Below are 23,462 nucleotides of genomic sequence, written 5' to 3'. Positions count from 1 at the left end.
CTTTTCAAATTTAACGTTTTTTCTAGTTCAAGGTGGAAATGCTGCCATTCTATGAATATCACAGTGTTAATATGAAGTTTTAACTAGTCATGCATGGCCTATTGTTGGGAATTTTATTTGCAGAAATTTTCTGAAAATGACCGAAATTAGCTGAAATTTACCGAAAAACCTTTTTGGTAAAATTTCTCTGGAATCGAGTATGAAGTAAGATCAATTTCTGTTGAGGAAAAAAGGCTACGACAATTAATGCTTTTTAGTCCCTGTAGATCATCTCAGATTAGGAAGAGTCCTGTTTGAAAATTCAATGAAAATCTTAAATTTTCCACAGTGGCTATGGGTTCATGAAATTATGATGTCAACATTTTCAGTGCTGCCAGTAGATTGAAATCCTCAATAAATCTACAAAATGCACTTTATAAAGTCAAATATGGAGTTATTAATGATTTAAATCTACTGGCAGCACTGAAAAATGAGGACGTCATTGTTGCATGACCCCTATGATAATAAAAGTGTTTGTGCTGTGGTAAATTGGTCATATATGAATACTTGTTTCATCTCCTCAGTGAGCTATTGTAGTAGAAATTGACCGTATCATAAGTGATACGGTCAATTAAATCGAATCAGATGCCCTTCGAATCAGATGTAGTGTAAACTTCCTATTTCTGTTGCCATGCGAACAATATAACGATGTTTAGTCGACGCAAATATTATGAACAAATGGAAATTCTATTTAACAACAACAATACCAATAACAAATGGAACAAACAATTAACACAGCGCATCGACATTATCATCGTCATTATTATTAGTTTGGTTTCGTAATAACTATTTAAAACAGCCTCATCAAAAATCTATCAATCTACTGAGATTAGAGTTAATCAGAAAGTTTATTTTTTTACTACAAAAAAGAACCAAGTTAAATCCAACCACTAATCCATCTATGCTCTGCGTATTTAACAAACAATTGGCATCAAGTCTGGATGAATCAACGACAATTCACTTGTTGTAGAATATATGAGTATGACGTCAATCGGTCGAAATTTCGTAATATTATCGACGAAAAATTCATTCAGCTTAACCTTATTCCACATGTGGCGTGCACGCATGTAAAGAAAACACATTACATAAGTCGCCATCCCATATGATTTGAAAATCTCGTCGAACATTTGAATTCTTATTTTTCTTACCGATTAAAATTGCATAAAAATGCTCTGGACAGCGAAATCGAAATTAAATTTATTTATGATCTCTCTGATGCTGTACAAACTCTTGTATACCAATAGCATCACAATCATATGGAAATGTTCTTGTTATAAAAAACAAAATTTTATTTTAGATGAGATGAATCTTTATTACATCATTTAAATGACCTGGTAAAACCTTCAAATGACGTCAATAGGCCAATGTAAAGGCACACATATATGTGCATACACACACTTCATACGCTCTGTCAGATGTTTTAAATATGAAAATCAGCTCTGTGTACACAGAGACCATTTAAATATAACACGAAATGATGTGCGTGAAAAATAATTATACAGAAAATCTGTACGAGAATAGACGGTCACTGCATTTTCGTTGCGTGTGAAGGAAGTTGATAGCTACATAAGTTTTCAATTGCGACCAAAATGCATTTCGATTAAAAATAGAATTGGGCGAAATAATTTTAGTAGTTTGAAAAGTGAGATTTTTTTTTAGCCTAAACCGAAAATATATAAAACAGAAATAGGTAAACTGCAGACCATTGGGAAAATTGTGTGTATTTTAAGACGCTTTCGTTTGAAAATTTGAAAACGGTTGATGTTTAAATAATGCAAATAAATTTATTAAATGTAACACTCAATGCAAACTAATTGGTTGTGCACCTTGTGCCCAAAATGCAGAAACGAAATAGTTTTGAACAGAAAATAATAATTTTGAAATGGCATTAGCATACTTAAGATGTCTAGGTATTTAAGAGGCAAAACACATAATAAATCTTTAGAAACAATTTTATTTTGAGAGAAATTGTAGGAAAATGTGAAAATCATTGTTCGTGTTCATTATACGACCATCTGATCAAACAGAAGTGTTTTAACAGTCGCCTTAATGTAGGCCAATTGATCGCAAATGGCATCTGGACTGCTGAAATGTTTATCGAATCATTTCAATTTTTTTAATTACTTTTAGAATACTTAGAACATTAGGTATAAAACACTTGCGAAGCTTAAAATCAAAAAGTAAATTTTTGGCGATAGGAAAATGAACAGTAAAATCCACAGTAAAAGTCGCAAAATACACAAGAGCCAAGGAGACTTTACTTTTATTTGTATTAAAAGCCATTCTTGATTATTATTCACAACACTGTTTTTTTGAAATCAAATGACTGTGAAATGATCTTGGAGCTGCCCAGTATCACAGGGTTACTCAAAGACAAATTATCGACAGCACAAAAAAAAACATTTTACACGGTACTTAAAGATCAAAAGAAGCTGTAGACTCGATAGTTATATAGGTGATGAGATTGTCATCTGTGAATTCTAAAGAAAATAACCTCCACGGCAATGTCGTTAGTCATGGGATATTTTTTGGCACTTTCTTTTTACAAGCAGAAGAAGAAGACCACTGTATGTTGTCTCGTTCTTCAGCTAGTTGAAAGAAAAGGATAAAATGTTCCATGATTAACGAAATAACTTTTAACATGTCGAACATTTTTCACCTTAGAGTGACAATACCATAGGGAAATAGCAAAGAAAATTTTTAATTTACAACTCTGAAACGGTTTATAGTGTTAAAAAGACTCGTTACCTCAAGCGTTACCTTCAAAACCTCAAAGCCAAAAAAAGACAGTTACAAATGCAGACTGAAGTGAGTGGTAATAGAATTCATGTGCATTGTATTTTGCATCTGACTAGCACCAACATATGACTACCTATTCAGCCAAATGGGGACACTTTCAAGTGTACAGAATGGAAACGAATAATTATTTCTAAAGTACTGTACTTACCAACATGTGACAGAGATGAAAGTTCTGAATCTGAAACAAAAGAGGAAAAATTGGATTAATACAACGCTGACCAACAAATTGATAAAACTTATTTTGGTTCAAGAATACACGTGAAATGGTAGAGTGTTGTGTTATGAGTACGACAAAAAAGTTGCTACCTTTCGAACTATACTAGATTTACTAGATAATAATAAAAATGTGTAACTTAGTAAATGCCAAATTACTGACAGAGAAAAATAGACAAAAAAAACATGTATCGACCCAACCATAAGCAATTAATTCTTGTAGAATATTATTCAAGAGACTACCAGTATTTTCCCGTTTCCCCTCAATGTCACGCTCAGCTTAATGAAGGTTGATTGGTAATTGATTGATGAAGTGCGTAAAAATGTAAAGTATTTTAGAATCCACTCGTCCGAAACACTGACATTCAATGGTCAAGACAATAAAACCAATTACGCATTCGCTTCTCTCTACATTCAATATTTGTTCATGAGAAATCACATCATAAACAACTAATAACGCCACACACGTCACGACAATAATGTTATGTGACTCTCGGTAAGTCGACTTTTTTCTTTCTAATGGGCTCTTCACTATCAAGAAATTCAATGTAGTAAAACGAATGCGGATAATTAAATCACCATAGATCTCTAACAGCATGATAGATTTCAACCTCATCTAAGCTCAGCTGCAATATAATTGTAAGTTTACTGCAAACGTTCATTGTCATTTCCGTTAAAAAGCTTTCAAATTAGTCAGACGATTTTGCTCATTAGTGCATTGATATAGAGCTTATTAATCTACTGTGCGAAAGATGTTCGATTCTGAGTATTCATTCAGGTATTCTGATTCCGAATTTCAATTTGTCAATTGAGAATCTACTGACTAAGATCTAACATTTCCTTTGAAACCAATTAGTTTTTGCTCTTCACAGAAACTACTGCGACAAGCTTTTAAGTTCGGTTTATTTGAAATGATGAAACTTTAACGTTTTTTTAGCTTACTTAATCGACGTAACGTTACATGACCTACATCAATGAAAAGTTAATTGTCGCTGTTTAGTGAAATTGTATTCAATTTCTACTAAATGATATTCCGGAACACTTTTTTTATTCTGAGCTACAAAATTGTACTTCATTTCGTAGATTTAATTCATCAATAAGAAATTTTCGAGCTTTAATCCACCCGATTCCACCTGTGAATTACTAACAAGGTTTGCAGCAACTTTGTTTTAGTCCATAAATCAACCAGTAAGTTCTGTTAACGATTCACAATAATTGTTTGACGATATAATCAAAAGCTTTACAGTTTTAAGATCTTAGCTTTTGAAAAATCAATTTTTCGCTTAGTTAATAAAGCTCTAATATGTGCACTTGCTAAGTGGTGGACTGTCGCTAAGTTCGGAAAGCTTTTCACCACTGTGACATCTGTCGAGTAGGTGTGAAACAATTATCCAATTTGTTCGTGTTATCGCATTCGGTCGCTTTATGAATGAAACGTTTCTGTTTCATGAATTAAAAACTGATTAAGCTTGACTGGTGAACAGGTATGAACGAAGCTTTGTATTGTCTTTTGAATTTTGTTTTCATTTATTATTTCTTATCGCCAAGAGAGATCAATAATTTTCAACTTCCTAACTTCCTATGCGAATTATTTTTACTTTACAATATCATTGTCATGCAAATGAAGGGGCCGTTAAAAATAATACGTTCGCTCACTGTGTATGCCGATGAAGGAAAATGCAATAAAAGAACGTAATTGTAGCGAACAAGTAGGTAGTAGATTGCTTATATTCAACAAATAATTTACTTCCTAATGACTTGAGCATTTTATTGTTGATGCATGCAATAAATCTCTTATTTTCACTCTAATAAATTGACTTTGACATGATTTTATAACGAAAGCTAGGAGCAGAGGTTCTTTGATTGAAATTTAGTTTTTTTTGGGGGGGACAACGATTTATATCGGAAGGATATTCTAAGGATGAGGAAGAAGAAAATATGAGAAAAGAAAATGAGGATCAGTGTTCCCCTGTGATTTATTCGTTACCATTTTTTTTGATCGTCGAGACAATGTGAGATTTAGTTAATTATGTGTCACGTTTTGTTTAAATGTACCTTATAGCACCTAATGTAGAACAATTCATAAAATGCAATCAAACGAAACGTGATGTTTAACACATTTTAAGCAATACCGGACTTTATCACCTTTTCAATGCTTTCTTTTATGAACACTCGCAAGTAGACGCATCGAAATAGTTATTTATGCACCAGGATCGTATGAAGGTATTTAATCACACAAAAGTGTACTATAGGGAGAATTCTTCGAAAATGTACTAAGTTATTAGTACTAAGTAATTGACGATACAAGAGCTAGGACATTTTTTTTGAAGTACAATTTCGTAATTCGGTTACAAAGAGTGTCAATAGTAATCTATGCAACCATAGAAATGTAGTAAAATGCTAAATGAATATGTGCTAGTTATGCCTGATGATGGACTCTGGCATGAAAATAATAAATATTTTTGACTAATATTTCTTTAAGATACACCTTCTGAGCGAACCGTAATACTTCTATATTTTCACTGATCTAGTATATAGTATATATCATAAATCCAAAGAAATGTTAGATTTTGCATGAACCACAAGGTAACAGATTTATCAATCGAAGTAATAGATGGTACACAAGCTTCAAGAAGTGTCTCTTTGACGGAAACGAATCGAAAAGTCCCATGAAGTCAATATAGCATGCTACCGTTAACACAATTCCGGATTAGTCACATATTGCAATTTTTTGCCCTATACACAGACTGTGCTTTGCTTTGCATAAATGAGTCAACTGCATCAGACGAATATTATGCGAATTTTGTGTATCGAGTTTGGTGGATTACTAAAAATTTATTCAACATAAAAAATACCTGTATCATTCAGCAATCCTTGAATATCTTGATCTGCTACGTCACTCCCATCTCCAATAGCTGAAATGTACAAAAATACGGTTTTTTATGAATATTTTTATAAGTGCAAAATGAAGAGATTTTTTTTATTGTGTTCGTTAAACTAAAACTAGTTTCGGTTCTTGGGACTTTATATTTCTGTTTTGAATAAAAATCATTTATCATAATGAAACCAGCAAAATATATAAATCTCCATCGTCAACAAGGAAAAACGAACGACAAAAAAAACCTGTACCTTTAAAACAAAATATCACTTCAACATCTTGGGTAAATACGCAAAAAATCGTAAACCTTTTTAAGTAACGTAACATTCGACATTTAATACAACAACAAAAAAATTGGCGAAATAATTAAATAATTATATCACCACAACGCCAACATAATATAATAAAAGGTAGCACATGTGGCTAGCGACTCCATTTTAACATTATTTTTATTGTATGCCATTTTACACGCGACAGATTAAAAATCACGTTAAAAATAATGTGAAACAAATTTCCTCCACCTAAAATCCAGTCCGATCAAACAATAATAGCAGTAAATGTGTAACGTTTCTCATTGAATGCAAATTACCTATTAGTGAATACGTCGCATTGTAAGGGCGTACTCTATCAGAAAGTAACTCCAACATCGCACGTAATTTCATTTTGTTGTTGTTGTTGATGATGATGATGATATCAAAAGATAACACACCAAAAAAATAAGCGATTCGTTAATTTCACTTAATGCCACAATAGCCACAATCGCACCAATTCACTTTAAAGCTTTCATGTGATCGACTTTATTGCATTATTCACATGTTATCACTTAATATATTGCAGACAGATTTTGTAAGATTTTCTTTTAATTGTTTTATTGGTGCATCAGTTTTATTTGCATTTTAATTTCTCTATTTTATTGTCTTTTTTTTCTTAAAATGATGAAACAACTCTATAAAAAAGATCGTTGTAACCATATTGAAAAAGTCAGTGGAAAGTAACTTAAATGACCGACCACTTCATGTCACCGTTGGTTGAAGCAAAAAACGAAAAGTTAGGGTGGTGATATAAAACACAAATGTCTTGGAAAAGAGCTGATGTTTAGATGTTTAAAGATATATCCCGATGGGGAGAGCCCGAGGGTACTCTATTAGATCAATCTCCAATTTTGTGTCAAAATGAAATGCTAGTGCCAAATGACGAATGAAAATAATAGTAGATTACATTGGATGGTGCGAAAGTGATTCATTACATAAGGCAACAATTTCATGATAAAAGCAAACTCACAAATGTGTTTTTGAGCAACAAGCTTCGGTAACTGCCTTTTCGACAAGTGTCGATATCAAAGCCGATGGCGAGGTATACAACTACACTTATCGAAAAATAGCTACCGAAACTTCTTGTTGAAAAACACGAGAGTGAGTTTGCGAGTGTAACACTATCGTTTCCGAATTAATGACATACGCAGCAACATCCAATGTATTCTGTGATTTATTGCCTGCCCCCTACGAAAGTTCATTATTCGAAAGGAATTCACGCAAAATGAACCGAAAATATTCGTCATGTAATTGATCATTTTCGAAAGGGGCAAACGGCCATGAAATGGTAAACTTTCGCGTGGGGCAGACAATAAAAAAGTTATGGAAGGGTCTACCGTGCTAGACAAGTTAAGTTTTCGAAATGTCATCTTGTCGTCACATGGAATGAATAATTTTTTCATTTTTAGACTAATTTTGAGTTTCTACGATGAATGACGCTTAGGCCATCCTAGCTGTCAAAGTCAGAATATTGTGGAACAAACGTTTTTCGTAGTGTAATAATCTGTATAATCATATGACCTTTTACTGTATTCAGTTATTCGTTAACCATAAAATCAATAAAAAAACAAGTTAGAAGTCAACCTTAGCTAGTCATTTGTTAACAGCACTAACGAACAAAATTAGAAATGAGCACTGGCTTGTTTGCTCTTTATAGTAACGTGAAAGTTAAAACTAAAGAAGTAAAAGATTTTGCATCAAACATTATTTAGTAGTTTCAACAATAGAAGTATTAGATTTAATGTCTAAAACGTGAAACTTTTGTCATTTGTGAAATATCTACAAATTCTATGGAAGTACCTAAAAATTGTTCAATTTATTAAAGTATCTCTTGAGATAAATATTTCAATTTCTTTGAACATAGTACCTGTTTTGCTCATAATGGCGGATCATGATGCGTTTGTAAAAAGTTATTGACTTAGCCGTACCTTCTTGTCAAATTAAATGCATTTAAGGTAAATATGATTGTTTGTTTACCGAAAGAATCCAACCGCAAACTATTCTAGAAATTCCATACATTATCGCTACAGCGATTACAAAATTCAATTCCAATATTACGTAGTAGCTGGGTCGGCCATAAATGAATTATATGGCCATTGTTCAACGATACATTACAAAGTTGTTGGATATTTTTTTCGTCTTCAAACAAAAATAAAATAATTTTTCATTTAAATGATTCAATTTACGAATATTATTTGAATGTTGAAGACATTGTTACAACGTTTCGTTGTAACTTAATTGATCCAATTATTTAAATAACGAATCATGTGAGTTCAAGGTCGAAGACACTTGATTCACGAATCCGAACTGAAAATTACGCAATAGGGAATGCTAATCTGTTTCGTTTTGGTGGTGTTGTTGTTAGGAAAACGTCTCATTTCATTTAATACAATAAGCTGTGTCGATTAAAATGTCCGAAGATACTAATAATTCACACAACGCACACACACGGTTTTTTTTGTGGATCGTTAAAGGAGAATACTTTTATGTTAAACGTTGTTGCTTTCAATGTTTTGTGATTCAAAACAAAACCAAGCGAAAGGAGAACATATTAATTTGAATACAATAACGTGACGCATGAGTTTTTGGTAGAGACACACTGATCGCAGTTAATTTTGCTAGCAAATATCCATATTTATACTTGAACTATATAATAAATACGTTATGAAGGAGCCGTTCATATTGTACATGCGGACTTTCGGGTCTGTAGAAAGCGTACTGTAACTGCCCCTTTTTATGTGCCTGCAAAAAGCACACAAAATATTTGAGGTAGTTTTGAGACGTTGGTCGATGTTCCCTGAAGACAACAAATTATGTACAGGACTGCCAGAACTTGAAAGAAGCGTTTTATGACTGGCTTTTGAGAACAAATTAATGTCGAAATTAAACCGATACTCTTTCCTTTTGCCATTCTAGGCAGCTTCTTCATACCATTTTTGAAGGACGAAAGAAATAAACGTTGAGCAAATGTGGTGTTTTATATTAAGTGAAATATCTACCTAAATATATCTTGTCTATCAATCTGTTGAAAATACTTTAATCAAACTAATAAAGTCGGTAATTACGTCATTATGTCAATGTTCCTGTTGTCTGTGAAAGATGAGCCTCTTCGACGTGTATCGCGATGTAATAATTCCAGTTTTTCCTTTTTTGTTCAAAGTAATCGGCTAGTGTTTGATGGGCAATCTTTTACTTCAATTGGGTCAATACACATTTTGCTATATATAAGTCGTGTGTCATCGTTTATTTTTGTCTCTGATGTCGATAACAGATGATAACAGACATTGCCAACATAATTTTGGTTTGGCGATTTTGTGATTCAAGCATTATGAAAGAAGAGGTGACTTTGAAGGTTCAATCGAAAGATTTGATTGGCGCCGAAGAACGGTTTTTCTTGTTCTCGCGACAAGAAAACCCATGCAAAAGTTAATGTTTACTAAATTCCTTCAACCTATCCTTAACAAAGACCTTCTCGTGTATACTAAGTCGGAGACACTGATCAAATATTGACGTTATATATTTTACGATATTGCTCAAAGAATTAGTCATTATTTCGACCCAGATAACGAGATAATAAAAAAAACCAAGATTGTACTGCGTTTTAGTCTATTTTTAACAGCTTGAGGCTACGATATATGTAAATGGGAAGTAATACGAAATGGGAATCGACTTTCAATCAACAAATTGTAAAGTTCAGTTGTTATTAAGCGTTTGTTTGATAAGAAATTTGCGTCAAAAACAAGTCGTTATTCTGACTGAATGTCTGAAACGAGTATGGAAAATTACAATATAACTGAAACATTAAGGGTGACCGTTTAATTTGCTAAAGATTTTTTTTTCACCAAGTAGGTGAAAGTGATGCTAAGGATTTACAGAGCATTCTTGACGGATTTAGAGAAGTGGATCTACTTTGATTTTGTATCAACGTGTGCGAAGCGACAAAATGGTCGTTATAATGAGCTCGTAATTTAGAAAATTTGTTTTAACCGTCGACATGTAATAGATGAAGATGTGCAATGTCAGATCATCTTATTATACGTTATATAGTCAAGTTTGTAAAAGAGAATTTCTAAATGAAATAATCCCGAAACGGATTGATTGTGTAAAAAAAAACGCAGCGCTTCGGTTTACGTCACATAACGCACATAGAAAATCAGATTAAAAAATGTCTTCGCTATTTCACAATAAACGGTTAACCCCTAATAGCATTGTAATACTGCAACACTTCATTTTCTCAAACATCACAACATTCGACGCGTTTCCCAAACAAACCTCAACTAAATTTTTAAACGAAACAAAAAAAAAATATCGACACGAAAAAACATTATCGGCTTGTAAACATAGTTTGAAGTAAATTAAATTATCGGCACATCAAGAGTATATAATACATTTAAGTGCTTTTATTGGTTTATCACTGTCGTTTGTACAATACAGTGTGTTGAATGAATTCAATTTTTTTTTCTTCAACAAAAAATTGATGTAACAAAAGATTCGATAAAATTTATAAACATGTTTGAAATAAATTCAAAAAATGCCTAATCGATTATGATAAAACCGGTGATTATGAGATGGCAATTAGAAATAACTCTAAGCCATTTTTAATTACGTATACAGAAGAGGCACCATTATGTACTTCGTTGGTAATTGAAACCTGAATACCATTAAATTTCATTATTATTATAGCGCATACGTCGATACTATGCAGCAACTAATGCACATCCGAGATTATGTAGAAAATAATAAACTTGAAAAGGAAGAGTGCCAGTATAAAAGTGAATAAATTGTAACATTTATGGTAACTCCTAGTATTGTCATATTGCAGCCCCCGCACTGTTATGTCTCTTTTAACCTCAAGTTTAAGGTACAAATTCAATGTTGATTACAGCTATTTGTACAGTTGTCTTCGATTTCAATCTAATTCATTCGACATGAGATATTTATCAATAATTAACGTACTTACGCATTTTATGGACATGGTAACGTCGATGTCGCATGTGAAATGAATTAAAATAAATTGGATTGAAATTGCATTCCACTAATGGAAGTTATAATTCGATGAGTGTAACGGTAATTAGTTTAGGGAATAGGGAGTGAAGAGATTGTGGTACGTTAAAATTGCAGATTTTGTTGTGCAACAAGATAACTCGGTCGATTAATAGAGTTAAATAGCGAAAGTATTAGGTAAAAGTAAGTTATGGTTTCATTCAAATATAAGAGAACACTGCCCATAGCCCATAGAAAGTCCCTTAGTTTTGAAGTCGTTGCCGATATAACAGATGAAAAATCGTTACACTTTTGTTTTATGAAGTCTTAATGGGGTCAAAAGCAAACGAGCACGTCAGACAGAAATCGTTATGATCATTCCTATCACTTTTAGATACATTTGGTCAGGGAAAAAGATATTTTTGCGTTACGCGATATAAAAAGCTACTAAATGGATGTACAGGCAGTAAATGACCTAATTTTCAAAATCGAGAGTGACTTTGGCCAAATAAAATTTTCTCCGCTAAAAGATTAGCAGAATTTATCAACGTAATGTTATTTGAGGCACCAAGGCCTATTTCTGGAAAATTATTTGCTAAATTTGCTAAAAATTTGTTAAAAATGTTTTAACGAATTCTCGAAAATCTTAGCAAATTTAGCAAATCAATTTTCCAAAACCCTTTCAGGAAATATTTTCTAATGCAGTCACAACATTCTTCCTCGAAAGGATAAAACAATACTCTCCCTAGCAACCAAGCTACAATTATTAAGGTGGTAACTACGTTTATGAATCACTGCTACTTTGTTCGCTCGTGTTGTTGTTGTTGTTTTTAAGCCATATTAAAAATCAGCGTTTCTCAAACTTATTTTCCCCCCTAAATCGATTTTTTGAGAGAGTTTGGATGCTAGGGAGAGTATTGGATAAAATTAACACAATGAAAATTTGTGCACATTGATGAAAAGTCACAACTCCATCATCATCATCATCACATTTCAACCTCAAACGGGGATGTAATAAATTTTGTTGCCTGTGTATCACTGCTTATCGCACGTCTGCAAAACGTATGTATAGTAATCTCTCTAATTCCTTATCATTCGCACGCACTTGACATTAAAAACCGTCCTCGCTGCTTCATATTCCACTATGTTTGTTGATAACATTCATTTGTCAATGATCATTTAATCTATCGATGAGTTCAAACTGAGTAATTTACTGGCTGAAAGATACGTACAGTAGTTTACTGGGTGAAAATGTATGTACACAATGGAGCGAAAAAAATGAAACAAACAAAAAAACAATGGAAATAAATATGTGCGACACTTATTGCGCAAGTTTAACCTCAAGTTTGAACATTCGAAATCTAAATTTGAAATAAGTTTTTGTTGAAATTAACATTTTTTTCCGCAATTCGAGTCACTTTCCTTAAATTTGTAATTTTATTTTCTTCAAAATTGGAGGAAGAAAATTGATTCAAAATTTAACGCTAAAACTACAATCAAATAGCACACCAGAAAAATCGAAGAAGAAAAAAAAATCACGTGAAATTCACTTGATTACACCAATAAACAATGTCGCTTGCAATCAACAACACAAAAAAAACACACGAAAGTTTTAACCGTGCAAGCGCCTTGCGAAAAACATTTTAAGATATGAACCTCTATGAATTTTTGTTTTTTTGTTTTTCGTACGTCTCGTGAGTGTGTGAATCGTTTCGAAGACTTTTTGATACTGGAACACTCCAGTCCAATTGTCATTTTGATAATTGACGACAATGGTCGCGGATTAAATTTTATGATAATAGATATAAAGTAAAATATGAGTGATGATGTATGTGCAAAATATGTGCCTTTTGAGTCTTAGGTGTAGGTATATAATATATGATGTGAGGCGAGTATTCAAAAATTTGTTAAATCCAAAATAGGAAAATCTTAATTAGTTTTGGTCGGTCAGGTTCTGTTCACATCATATGCTAAGCACATTGAGTTTAATTATGTTTTGAAGGAACAGTAGATCTGTCTTATTTAGACTGGTACAACGCTTTCACCCCGCGCCGAAAGCTACTCAGATAAGCATTTTCGGGACGTCAGAACGACAAAAAATTTATTTTTATAATAGGAAAATTTAAAAAGTTCAACAGTTTAGTTGTCACCTCTTGCGTCCACCTACTGTGGTACTACAAGCCCCGTTTAAATAAAATTACGAGAAAAGAACTTGCGAGGATTATTCATAGCAGATTGTGTCATCGCATCCATAAGGTAGGAATAAGCAACGATTTATTGACATGACATGTCGTGCGGTACAGAAGAAACGTACGTCAGTACATCGCTATATGATTGAGATCACAGTGAGTAATACGTTTACGATCATGCTGCTTATTTAGAACAAAATTCTATTTAATGATTCTCCTTGCTTTAGAGTATCTGATCATCTCCATAAAAAGTTTAAAATTCTGTAACCAGAGCCTGTAATCGTAAAAACTTTCGCGAATCTTCTTGAATTTTCGCGAGAATTTTCTCGATTTTCGTGAATCACAAAAATCGCCAAAATTCGAAAAAATCTATGAAAATTCGCGAAAAGGGTTTTACGATTACAAGCTCTGTCTGTACCTCAGCACCTGGAAGATTTGAGATGATACCTGAAAATATTTGCGTTGCAAGGGGCGGATTAGCCTAGCTCTGTTACCAGTAACGTCGAATTTTTTGGTAAATGAGTTTTGATGACTACACGTAAGCTGTTGTCTACCTGAGCTTGATTGTTTAGCATACATATAACACCAACATCTTTTATAAGAAGCCGCATTGTTAACTTTGAAGAACTACTTCAGCCTGCAGCCATGTTGCTAGCCAATTTTTTTTAAAAGAAAGTTCTTAGAATATTTGGAACTGATAATCAAACTGACACACAAACGTTTGTCCACCTCAAATCAAACCAATGAACTCCAATAGACCCATTCATCGCCGTAGAGTAAAAGTTCCTGGAATATGTATTAACCTTAAGTGGGCGTTGTGCCATTCATCGCAATCATGCAGTCAACAAAGTAAATTACTCGTGGAAATTTTTTACAATTTTCACCGAACGTTCTGATTGTTATTTGTCATTTAAATTCGGACGTTGTGCTTCTGCTTCTTTTTTAAAAACAAAATCATAAAAGTAGTTTTCCACAAACTTTTTTCCAACCATTTCATATTCAAATTTTCAATGAAATTCTTTTGTACTTTGTCTTCCTATATTTACGCTACTGTCTGGTTTATACATATTTATATAGGTATACGAACATTATGAGTGTACCAATAAATTTTATGATATGTAAACTACTCATAGATATGTGAAGTGTCTATTGTAACACTATGTCTACGTGTATGTAACTAAATATGCTTCAAGTTTTATGGTTTTGTTTGAAACGATGTGAGCAAGTTCATGACTCTCTTATTAATTATATTCTTGTCATTCATTTTATATGCGGTCATATGATTCCTAACTAGAACGTGCAGAAAAGTATTCATAACGCGATCCATCTGTGCAACCTACTCGTACGTCGATTTGATTGGACCTGATTGGTGGAGTATGTGATAAAGAAAATAGTACAAGATTGAACGTGCTTTTATCTTGTGAAGAAGAAAATAGAAAATTGGGCCGATACCTTCTGTGCAAATATATTGTCTTTTGGATGTGGGTGAGTAAAAGAAAAATTCTTGATAAGGCTTTTTAGGTCAAATGATTGTTTCGATAACAAAGATTTCCAATCACAACAATGACTGCACTTTGATACCATGTCAATCACCAAATTTCTGTAAAATTTTGGGACATGTTTGTCTAGACGAAAATCTTTTGGATTCACAAGTCATTGGATGTGGAATATGGACAATAATCCATAATTCGATTGAAACTGTCCACACACCTTCGACATGCACAGGCGTAATAAAATTCACTTTTATAATTCGATGAGACTCTAACAAATTAGCTACACGGTGAATCATTCTAATAAAATATATTGTGTTCTTGGACTCTCTACTTCCAGCAAAATTAATTACAATAGAGATGGTTCAATGACTGGGGCATGGGGCTCCGTTTTCCACATTTGAATAACAAGGCGTTTCTGAGGGGGATGGTCAACTTTTTTTTTTTCTTTCTCAAAAAACATGAGAGGTTAATCCTTGAATATGAAAAATATTCGGGGTATGGGCATGATGGGTGGCAGATATATCATGACTGATTCTCACAATATATCTACATGCCTTTTTATATCATGTAGAATTTTATGTTTGCAGTTCAAACGCTAAATTAATGCGAAATTATTGCTGTAACTTTGAGACAAATTGCTGTGTGACTAATCGTTTGTTAAATTAGTGTGTGCGTACATATACAGTATAATCAGCAAATAAATAATTATATTCGATAAATGTTTTCGGATATTTTTAGAAAATCAAATAATGTGTTCAGTGTTCCAACTCACCAACTCACAGAATTTAGACAGTCTGATTAATTTACTGTTGACATTTCACAGATAACAAAAGTTTGGAGCAAACAATTTTTTTTTTTTCGTTTTTTCGCAAAGGAAATGACTTTTAATCTTTTAATTGTCGGATGGTAAAGGTGTTGTGGCAATTTTTCCAGGTACTCAGACAATTCATTTGTTCAGATATGTACGATTTTTTGAATTTTACTTGGTTTCTATAAAAGACCGCTGCAGGACTGCTGTTTTGAATGAGAGGTTGGACGATGTTTGTATCCTAAGTTCGTGAGTGACGTCAAAATTCACCGAGGTTCCGTTTATCATCACATTTTTTGAAGTTATTATTGCCCCGGGAGTGCTTGACCTCAGCTTTCCAACGAAGAAAGTTATGGCGGCTATGAAACTTCTTTTTTCACTAATTCTATAGATGTCTTACACATACGGAATTTTGAAAACCGACACATTTTCTGTTTCTGTGTTTTACTTGAGTTTTAGAATTCTCCATATAAAAGTACATGCAAAATTCACAGAAATTCACAAAATTCCGTGCGTGTAGTTGGTCTTTCTTTTAGTTATTTCTTATGAAAATATATTTTCTTGAAGGTTGTGTGTTAGCATTGCTATAAATTGTTATGCATACGATGTGTGTGCTCTTAAATTATTATCGTTAAGTGTAGCAGTTAGAAAGCATTGAACTTAATTCATTACATCGTACTGATTCTTCAAGCAATAAACCTGTATTCTCCACACTGAATATCCGATTGCCAAAATTTACAGACAGAAGATGTCAATTTATGATTGATTCAACATTTTTTGAAGCATCAAATTACAACTTTTACATAACTATTCACCGTTCGTTTAATATTTAAAATTTCTACGAAATTATTTCGAAGACTGAATAATTTGTCTAACAAAAAGAAATGAAAAGCTTGCACCATAAAAAAAACATACCAATTTCAAAAGCAAATATGTACTCAACTTGCACTTAAAATTGTAATGGTTAAGAAAGTAATTTTTAGACAAATAAAGAGAAAGTGGATATTGATAAAAAGTACATCGTGTCAATAAACAATTGACTTATAAGTCACAAAAATCGATTTTAGATAATTAGAAGATGAAAAGATTGAAAGACGTTTTGATTGGTTTACATGTACGTGCAAAGCACAATGCAAACTGAGAAAAATTGAATTTGCGCGAAATTCGTTTTAATTGAAAAAAAATGGAAAAATCATAAAAAATCCATTTTATCGGATAAAGGAGTAATGTAAAGGAAATGGTGAACAGGCTCAATTTTTACAGAGTAAATAAAAGGCAAATGAACATTGGAATTTATAATTCAGCACCACATGTAATCTTTCACCATATAGCGATAGGCTCTTTAGAAATAAAAGCACAAACGTAATAGATTTCTGTAAAACTTCTATTACATTTTGACTTCAGTCCGTACTCTGGTGTGGAAAATGCTCGTTCTGCGATGTTCTGTGGTCGCTAGTTACAGCCAAACAAATAACTGGTACATTGTGGAAACCAAATATTTTATTTGAGAAACCCGTGAAAATATTGAATGTACTGTTAAGGTTTTAATGAAGATTTGTGAGATTATCCTACTCAGTAATAAAAGCTTCTTTCCGAAAAAATAGGTAAAAAAACAAGCTTACACTTATGGCCATAACGTTTAATCGTGCATATGTAACCGAAAACGTTTTAATTACTCTATGTATCGCTTTTTATTACGTCGAGATTGAATTTTTATTATTTTTTTCGTTGTGATAAAAGAACTGGTTAAATGCAGCAGTATTTTATTTGTGACTTTTTTTTTAGATTTTAGATAAAACCGCTGAACCGAATAACATACCCGATAAAATTTTTTAGATGTTAATTCTAAATGCCATTCTAGATTTTCGATGAATAAGGATACTCTGGTTTCTAGCATATAAATTAGCGATAATAAAAACGCAATAAAAAAAGTTTTGAAAAAAAGTCGTAAACATTTTTATTGATGCAAAAAATAAATTCTTTTTCGTTTGAGTTCTGAACTGTTCTAATTGTTTTTCAAAAATGAGTTTATATGCAAAAAGTTTCCATAAATTAACAATTCGTTAAGCACACTTTACGATGTCTTGTGTGACAAAGACTTAAAGACACAATAAAAGTAGTATATAAACCGCCTATTAAATAAATAATTTTTTTTTTTTAAATATTCTTAGTCTCGCCAGAGTGTGTGCTTTGAAAACGAAATGCAATTTATTTATTTTGTGTTGTTGTTGCTAAATGAAAAGAAAATCGTACACTTACATAAACATCGAGAACAATCACATATGTATATATCTTTGAATATATATATTTCAATTAAATTGTGATCATAAAAACAAAACAGTGTTAACTGGTAATAAACTGGTCATTGTATATAATTATACACATTTTCGCGTCACCTTGACATATTGGATATTTTTTTTATAGAATCATTTTTTTGATTAATTGTTTATTTAAATAAATATCTGTGAATGTTGGTATTCAGCAGATATAAACATAGTGTTTTTTAAACTAAAAGTCAACAATTAGCAATTAAAATTCGAACACGACAGGAATTTAACATTACTTCGGGTAGCTCATCCATTCGTGCTAAGATTTAGAGTTTAAATTTTCAAACACATTCAAATGAATTTTCCAACAAAATAAGTAGTGGTAGATTATGCATATGAGGGGAAGCATCGAGGCTGAAGTTAGAACGCAAAAACAGACGTAGAACAATGATAAATTCTACAAAAAGCAGCCTTTTTTCGCTTTTAAATAAACACTTCAAACCGACTAAAAAAAAATCCACAGTTTGTTCACCTTTAGAAAACATATATCACACATCGATAAGTGCTTCCCAGTATACGATATTTTGGCGCAAAATTTGAATTCGCTAAGGATTTTAAATTTTGTGCCAAAATATCATAACCTGGAAACACTTTGTTGACTGGGAACACCGATTACTTTTAAAACTCTAAAAAAAAACTCTCAAATATGTTCCCAACTAAAAAACAAAACAAGGTAACGTAAGCTCCCTGTTTTTAATTCCTAGGACATTATTAATGAGGGAAATGCAGCACCGGCATGGTCGTACTGTGAATTTATTAGCGTGTGCGTGTGACTATGAAATCTGTTTAAGATTTGGGCCCATTTTTGGGAATTTAATTCTGAAAATTCCGAATAATTCTGAAAAAATCGCGAATCATAGAGACCAGCTGGAAAAACATCTCGAGCCAATTTAGACACAGATTTAGTTGACATTAACTGTTTATCTGCTTGGAATACGCATCAGTTGGAGCATACAAAACAAAGTTCATCGGAAAATGCAATGTCATTTACTACAGTAACTGTAATCTCTTAGGAGTAAAACCAACTCTACATAAATATTGGAAACGTAAACGCAGACAGTAGTTTCTACACTTTAATTAGTTTAGTATAGTGGATCCATTCAACCACTGTTTCGATGTGAGAGAGAATTTAATACTCGAAAGACGTTTTTCATTGATATGCAGTTCAAAAATACCATTTCATTGTCGCCATGGCACGGATTTGTTGTTCATAATGTTGAATACTTAACTTAGCATACGAATTAACCATGTATGATGATGACTTAGTCATCCGTGGTTGATAATTCGACAAATGTAGACACATAACACTTTGTATGTACAGAAGAATCAAAAAGTCGCATGGGTATGTGACTTATGAAGGCTTGAAAAAGCTTTGATAGGTTCGTGTATGTACGTGCAAACCCTTAATTGATCTAGTATAATTTACTAATTGTACTTAGTAAAGTATGAAAACACCAAAGCGTAATGATGAGCTCATCAATGTACAAGGTTTCGTTTAACGAAGTTAACAATCACACAAGACAAAACAATATTTTTTTTTGCTTTTTACTTATTTTTTTTGTTATCTTTACCTTTGCCATTTTGTCCTTCTTTGATTACTTGCAGTCTGTGATATTTTTTTCTTCTATTTGTTTAATTTTATTTTTACACTGTTAAGGACAAATCGATGTATCAATAATGGTTTTGATGACGGCTATAAAAGCAGTTATAATCACTCACATTTTTCAATGTCGTCTAGTGAATAATAAACGTAAAGTTAATCAAACAAACGTAATCAGGGGAGTAATCGTTCACTGTGCACGTATCTATTGATGTAATATGGGAAACGGAGTTATGTTCATACCATCATTTTTACCTTGGAAACGCAACTGCTTTCACTCGACACTTTTTGAGATAAAGCTTATTTTCCAAAAAAAAATTCTCGGATAGAGAAATCACGACAAAATTCCACAAATTTAACAATTTTTTTCTTTTCCTTCTCATTGAATTATTTGCGGTTATGCTTATTGCGAATAGAAAGGGTAAGTTATTATGTTACAATAGATGGTTTTGTGATAATCTAACCTTCATTAACATAATACTCTCATGAAAATAAAGTAATTTTCTCCGAAACAAATTATTACAGACACCTTAATTATAGGTCAAGTGTCTTCTCGTTTTCTTTTTTAATAAAAAAAAAACTTTTCAATCATCATCTGCACAAACGGAATACATTGAACGTTACAATAACATTGATTAATCAAACTCGTATAAAGTTGACGGTAAAGACAATCAAACAATTATTAATAACGGCAATTACTTGTCTCGTTAACAAGACTTTTAGGTTTGCGATGGTAAACAAACAAGGACTGCAGTCAAAGGTAGGTAAGTAAACCAGGAAAAGTAGTTACTTTCCGTAAGGTCATTTTGAAAACACAAACTTAAATTAAATGAATAACTGAGTGTGTAATATGAGCACACCATACACACGGAGTGTATTAAAAGTGCAGGTACACACGGATAATAATGTTCATTAATTCTGATCAATCATGAGTCATGTACATGACAATGAATGCTTACCGATTTCAATTTATAATTGCTTATGCTTTTATAACATTAAAATTATTATCGTACACACCACACACGTACCATTTAATATACACACGGTATACGGATTTATTTATGCGAATTAAAAGAATTGAACTAATAAAACGGTTCGTTTTGATCATGAAATAACACTTCCGATTGGATGTACAATCTCTATCTCCGACCGCCGCAAATATCTTTAATTTATAAGTGGACAACGGGCGTGTCGAAAGCAAATTGGGATCTTGGCAAATAACTTTCGCTTAGTGGCAGCTTTGTTTTTATTGTACGATTGTTGAGTTGAATCGTGAATTCAAGGTGGCTGCCTTTAAATGAATCTTAAATCATTATTTTTTATTGTGTCAGGTCTTTTGCATGGCTACGAAGTACGCACTCGTCTCATCCAATATCGGGTGAAAACAGCATTTTTTTTCAGTTATCCAGTCTGTCGTGTCGGTATTCTGCTAATGAAAATCAATTTAAATTTGATTTATCAGGTTATGGGCCACGACTCCACTGTGCTACTCTAAACAAAAAATGAATTATAAACCGAATAAATTCTAGCTTTTGATTCGAACTTTTTTCTAGGAGTAGATCAATTGGAAGGAGCTGTGGCTAATTCAGTCCTTAGGTAACTAATTGACTAATTGACGAAGTTTGATTTCAGATTCAATATTCTATAATCCACTACTGAAGCCTTTGATTTTCATATCTCGTGAAAAGAAAGGATGAAAAACATTGTAAAACCTAAAAAGCGCATAGCTTGTGACCTTAGATTTTGCTGCATAGAATTTGTCCGAAAGATTAGATTTCTGAAATCGTTTCAATTGGGTTGAAACGAATTTCCCAGAACGATAAACAGAAATACTTTTTGTCGTGTTTCTCTTTGAACATATGATGATAAAAATAAGCATTGAAGTGTATAGCCAGTAATCTTACTATCTTACGGAGCACTTTAAATCTTATCAAACGTTAGATTGGAGTCATTCCACGCGAATGTTATATCAATAGGATTCTCTTTCTACTATACGCTCCGAGGTAAAGCTATAGCTATAGGAAAGAGATAATTGTATGTCTTATGCAAGCATCTTAAACAAATGAAGACAATAAATCCACTCGAAATGTACTGGGATTATAAGGACTAAAATTACAAGTTCGAGATGTAATCGTACCCTTATTACGAGCATCGTCCATGAACTCCCATTAATCATCATGATGAAGCCAATAGGTAGGAGTATCGTCATGTGTATTTGGCGGTACGAAAATACTTGAATACAAGTAAATGTAAAGAGAAGGTGAACCCGGGGTTAATAATTTCACGTAAATTTGACTTTTTATTTGGATCCCGAGCTATGTACACAACTGCAAACCAAGAAATCAATCTACGTCTCTAAAATATTAAAATCCATCCACGTTTGTTGTGATTTTTGTTTCGAATAAATTCAAAATCAAAGAAATTGATTAACTAACTTCTACAACACCATTTAGCTACTCAAGCTATTGAATAATTGAATAAAGTCTTCATTGAACAAAATTAAAAGTGATGAATAGATATGCTTGAATAGTATCTTAAGTCTTAAGGGACTTTCTTAGATAATTTTGTAAAGAAACTGTAGTGCGAACACGCAGTCGAACACGAGTAGTTGTTGTTGGCTCATAAATTAACGCATATCGAGTAGTCAGTGGTCACACAGAACTGATTCACATAACACATTATTTGATGCAGACATTTTGCGAATGTGTTCTCATGTCAATCTTGAAGATCCTTTGTAGATTTTCTACTATAAGCTATTCAAGCGATCAACTTGCAAGGTCAAGGTCAATGCAAAATACTAAATTAAATACTTCATACGATATTTACACCAGTTGGTGAAAACAATCTAAGCAAAATGTTACAATTTTTAGATTGACTGACTGACTATAAAAAAAAGTCGTAAAACATTTCAATCTAATGCGAATTATTATTCACAGTGTAAACAATCGAATAAAATTAAATTTTTGCAATCGGATTGTTTAGTTAAGAAATAAAGGAGTGTCGATCGTCTCAATTTAAATAATCGGTGGTTTTGGGGGAAAAAAATGTGGAGACAAAAAATCTGCGGGTATGTGGTCAGGTCACTAAGGCAAATTAAATTAATTACAAATATTTCTTCTCTTTTGTTGAAAATAAAAAAAAATGGGTTACACATAAATCTAATATTAAAGTTTTATGTATCAGTGGTTTTGAGAGCACATTAAGTGGGGTACACGATACGATAAGGTCAATTAGATAAACGTGAAATGATAATTTTTCATTGTTTACATTTACAAAAAAAAAATGAAATTGAATAATTGAAAGCACAATACTGTGTAGCACATTTATACCTGTTTCATAGTGCTTTTCTGAGAGCTGTGTGTTGCGTTGTCTTTATCAAGGTTAATGTCACACTGCAACATTTTTTTTGCTTTTAACTTGGTTATTTGTTACTAGTAAAATAATTATTGTCACATCCGTTTGTCCGATGAATTCTACTAAATAAATCATTTCTTCTGTTGTTGATGTTATTTTTGCAAAAAAAAATGATTTATGTTCATTGGACGGCAATATAATCGGTTTCGGAAGAGTATACTTGTTATTAGCGTAGTAGAAAGGAAAACGATTTAATTAAACATAAAAAAAAAACTGGAAACAAAAGTTGACCGACACTGATACCTATAAGTGCAATTTATGCAATCGAATTTTTTTTAAATTTATTCATTTGTACGACATTTTTTATTGGTCTTTTCACCTGATCTTCACCTGAACCTGAATGTAAGATTTCAGGTTCAGCTTGATCCTATTTTGGATCAGGTTTTACTTCAGGTTCAGGTCAGGTCA

At 32.4% G+C, this 23,462-nt stretch overlaps 1 protein-coding gene and 1 long non-coding RNA gene across 4 annotated transcripts in view; one reads left to right on the top strand and one right to left on the bottom strand.

Annotated features, from left to right (window-relative positions):
• Positions 1 to 23,462, bottom strand: part of LOC119069819 — a 108,764-nt gene that overhangs the window by 52,806 nt on the left and 32,496 nt on the right. For 2 of the 3 annotated variants that reach the window (XM_037173982.1, XM_037173983.1), the window contains exons 3-4: positions 5,907 to 5,966; positions 2,987 to 3,016 (exon numbers count right to left, since the gene is read on the bottom strand). In XM_037173982.1, coding sequence (XP_037029877.1) covers positions 2,987 to 3,016; positions 5,907 to 5,966 — 90 coding nt within the window. Of the gene's footprint in view, positions 1 to 2,986; positions 3,017 to 5,906; positions 5,967 to 6,518; positions 6,876 to 12,732; positions 12,896 to 23,462 lie in introns of those variants that run through there. The other variant, XM_037173984.1, reaches the window with a different exon arrangement.
• The window catches only part of LOC119069822, a 37,019-nt gene continuing 17,140 nt past the window's right edge, over positions 3,584 to 23,462 (top strand). Inside the window, exons 1-2 of the long non-coding RNA XR_005086412.1 lie at positions 3,584 to 3,602; positions 13,226 to 13,230. This is a non-coding gene — a long non-coding RNA (uncharacterized LOC119069822). The remainder of the gene's footprint in view (positions 3,603 to 13,225; positions 13,231 to 23,462) is intronic.

Source organism: Bradysia coprophila (assembly GCF_014529535.1).
Source record: "Bradysia coprophila strain Holo2 chromosome X unlocalized genomic scaffold, BU_Bcop_v1 contig_39, whole genome shotgun sequence".
Classification (NCBI taxonomy): Eukaryota; Metazoa; Arthropoda; class Insecta; order Diptera; family Sciaridae; genus Bradysia; species Bradysia coprophila.
The sequence above is the reverse complement of the archived record's forward strand: the minus strand, read 5'-3'. Positions and strand labels throughout refer to the sequence as shown.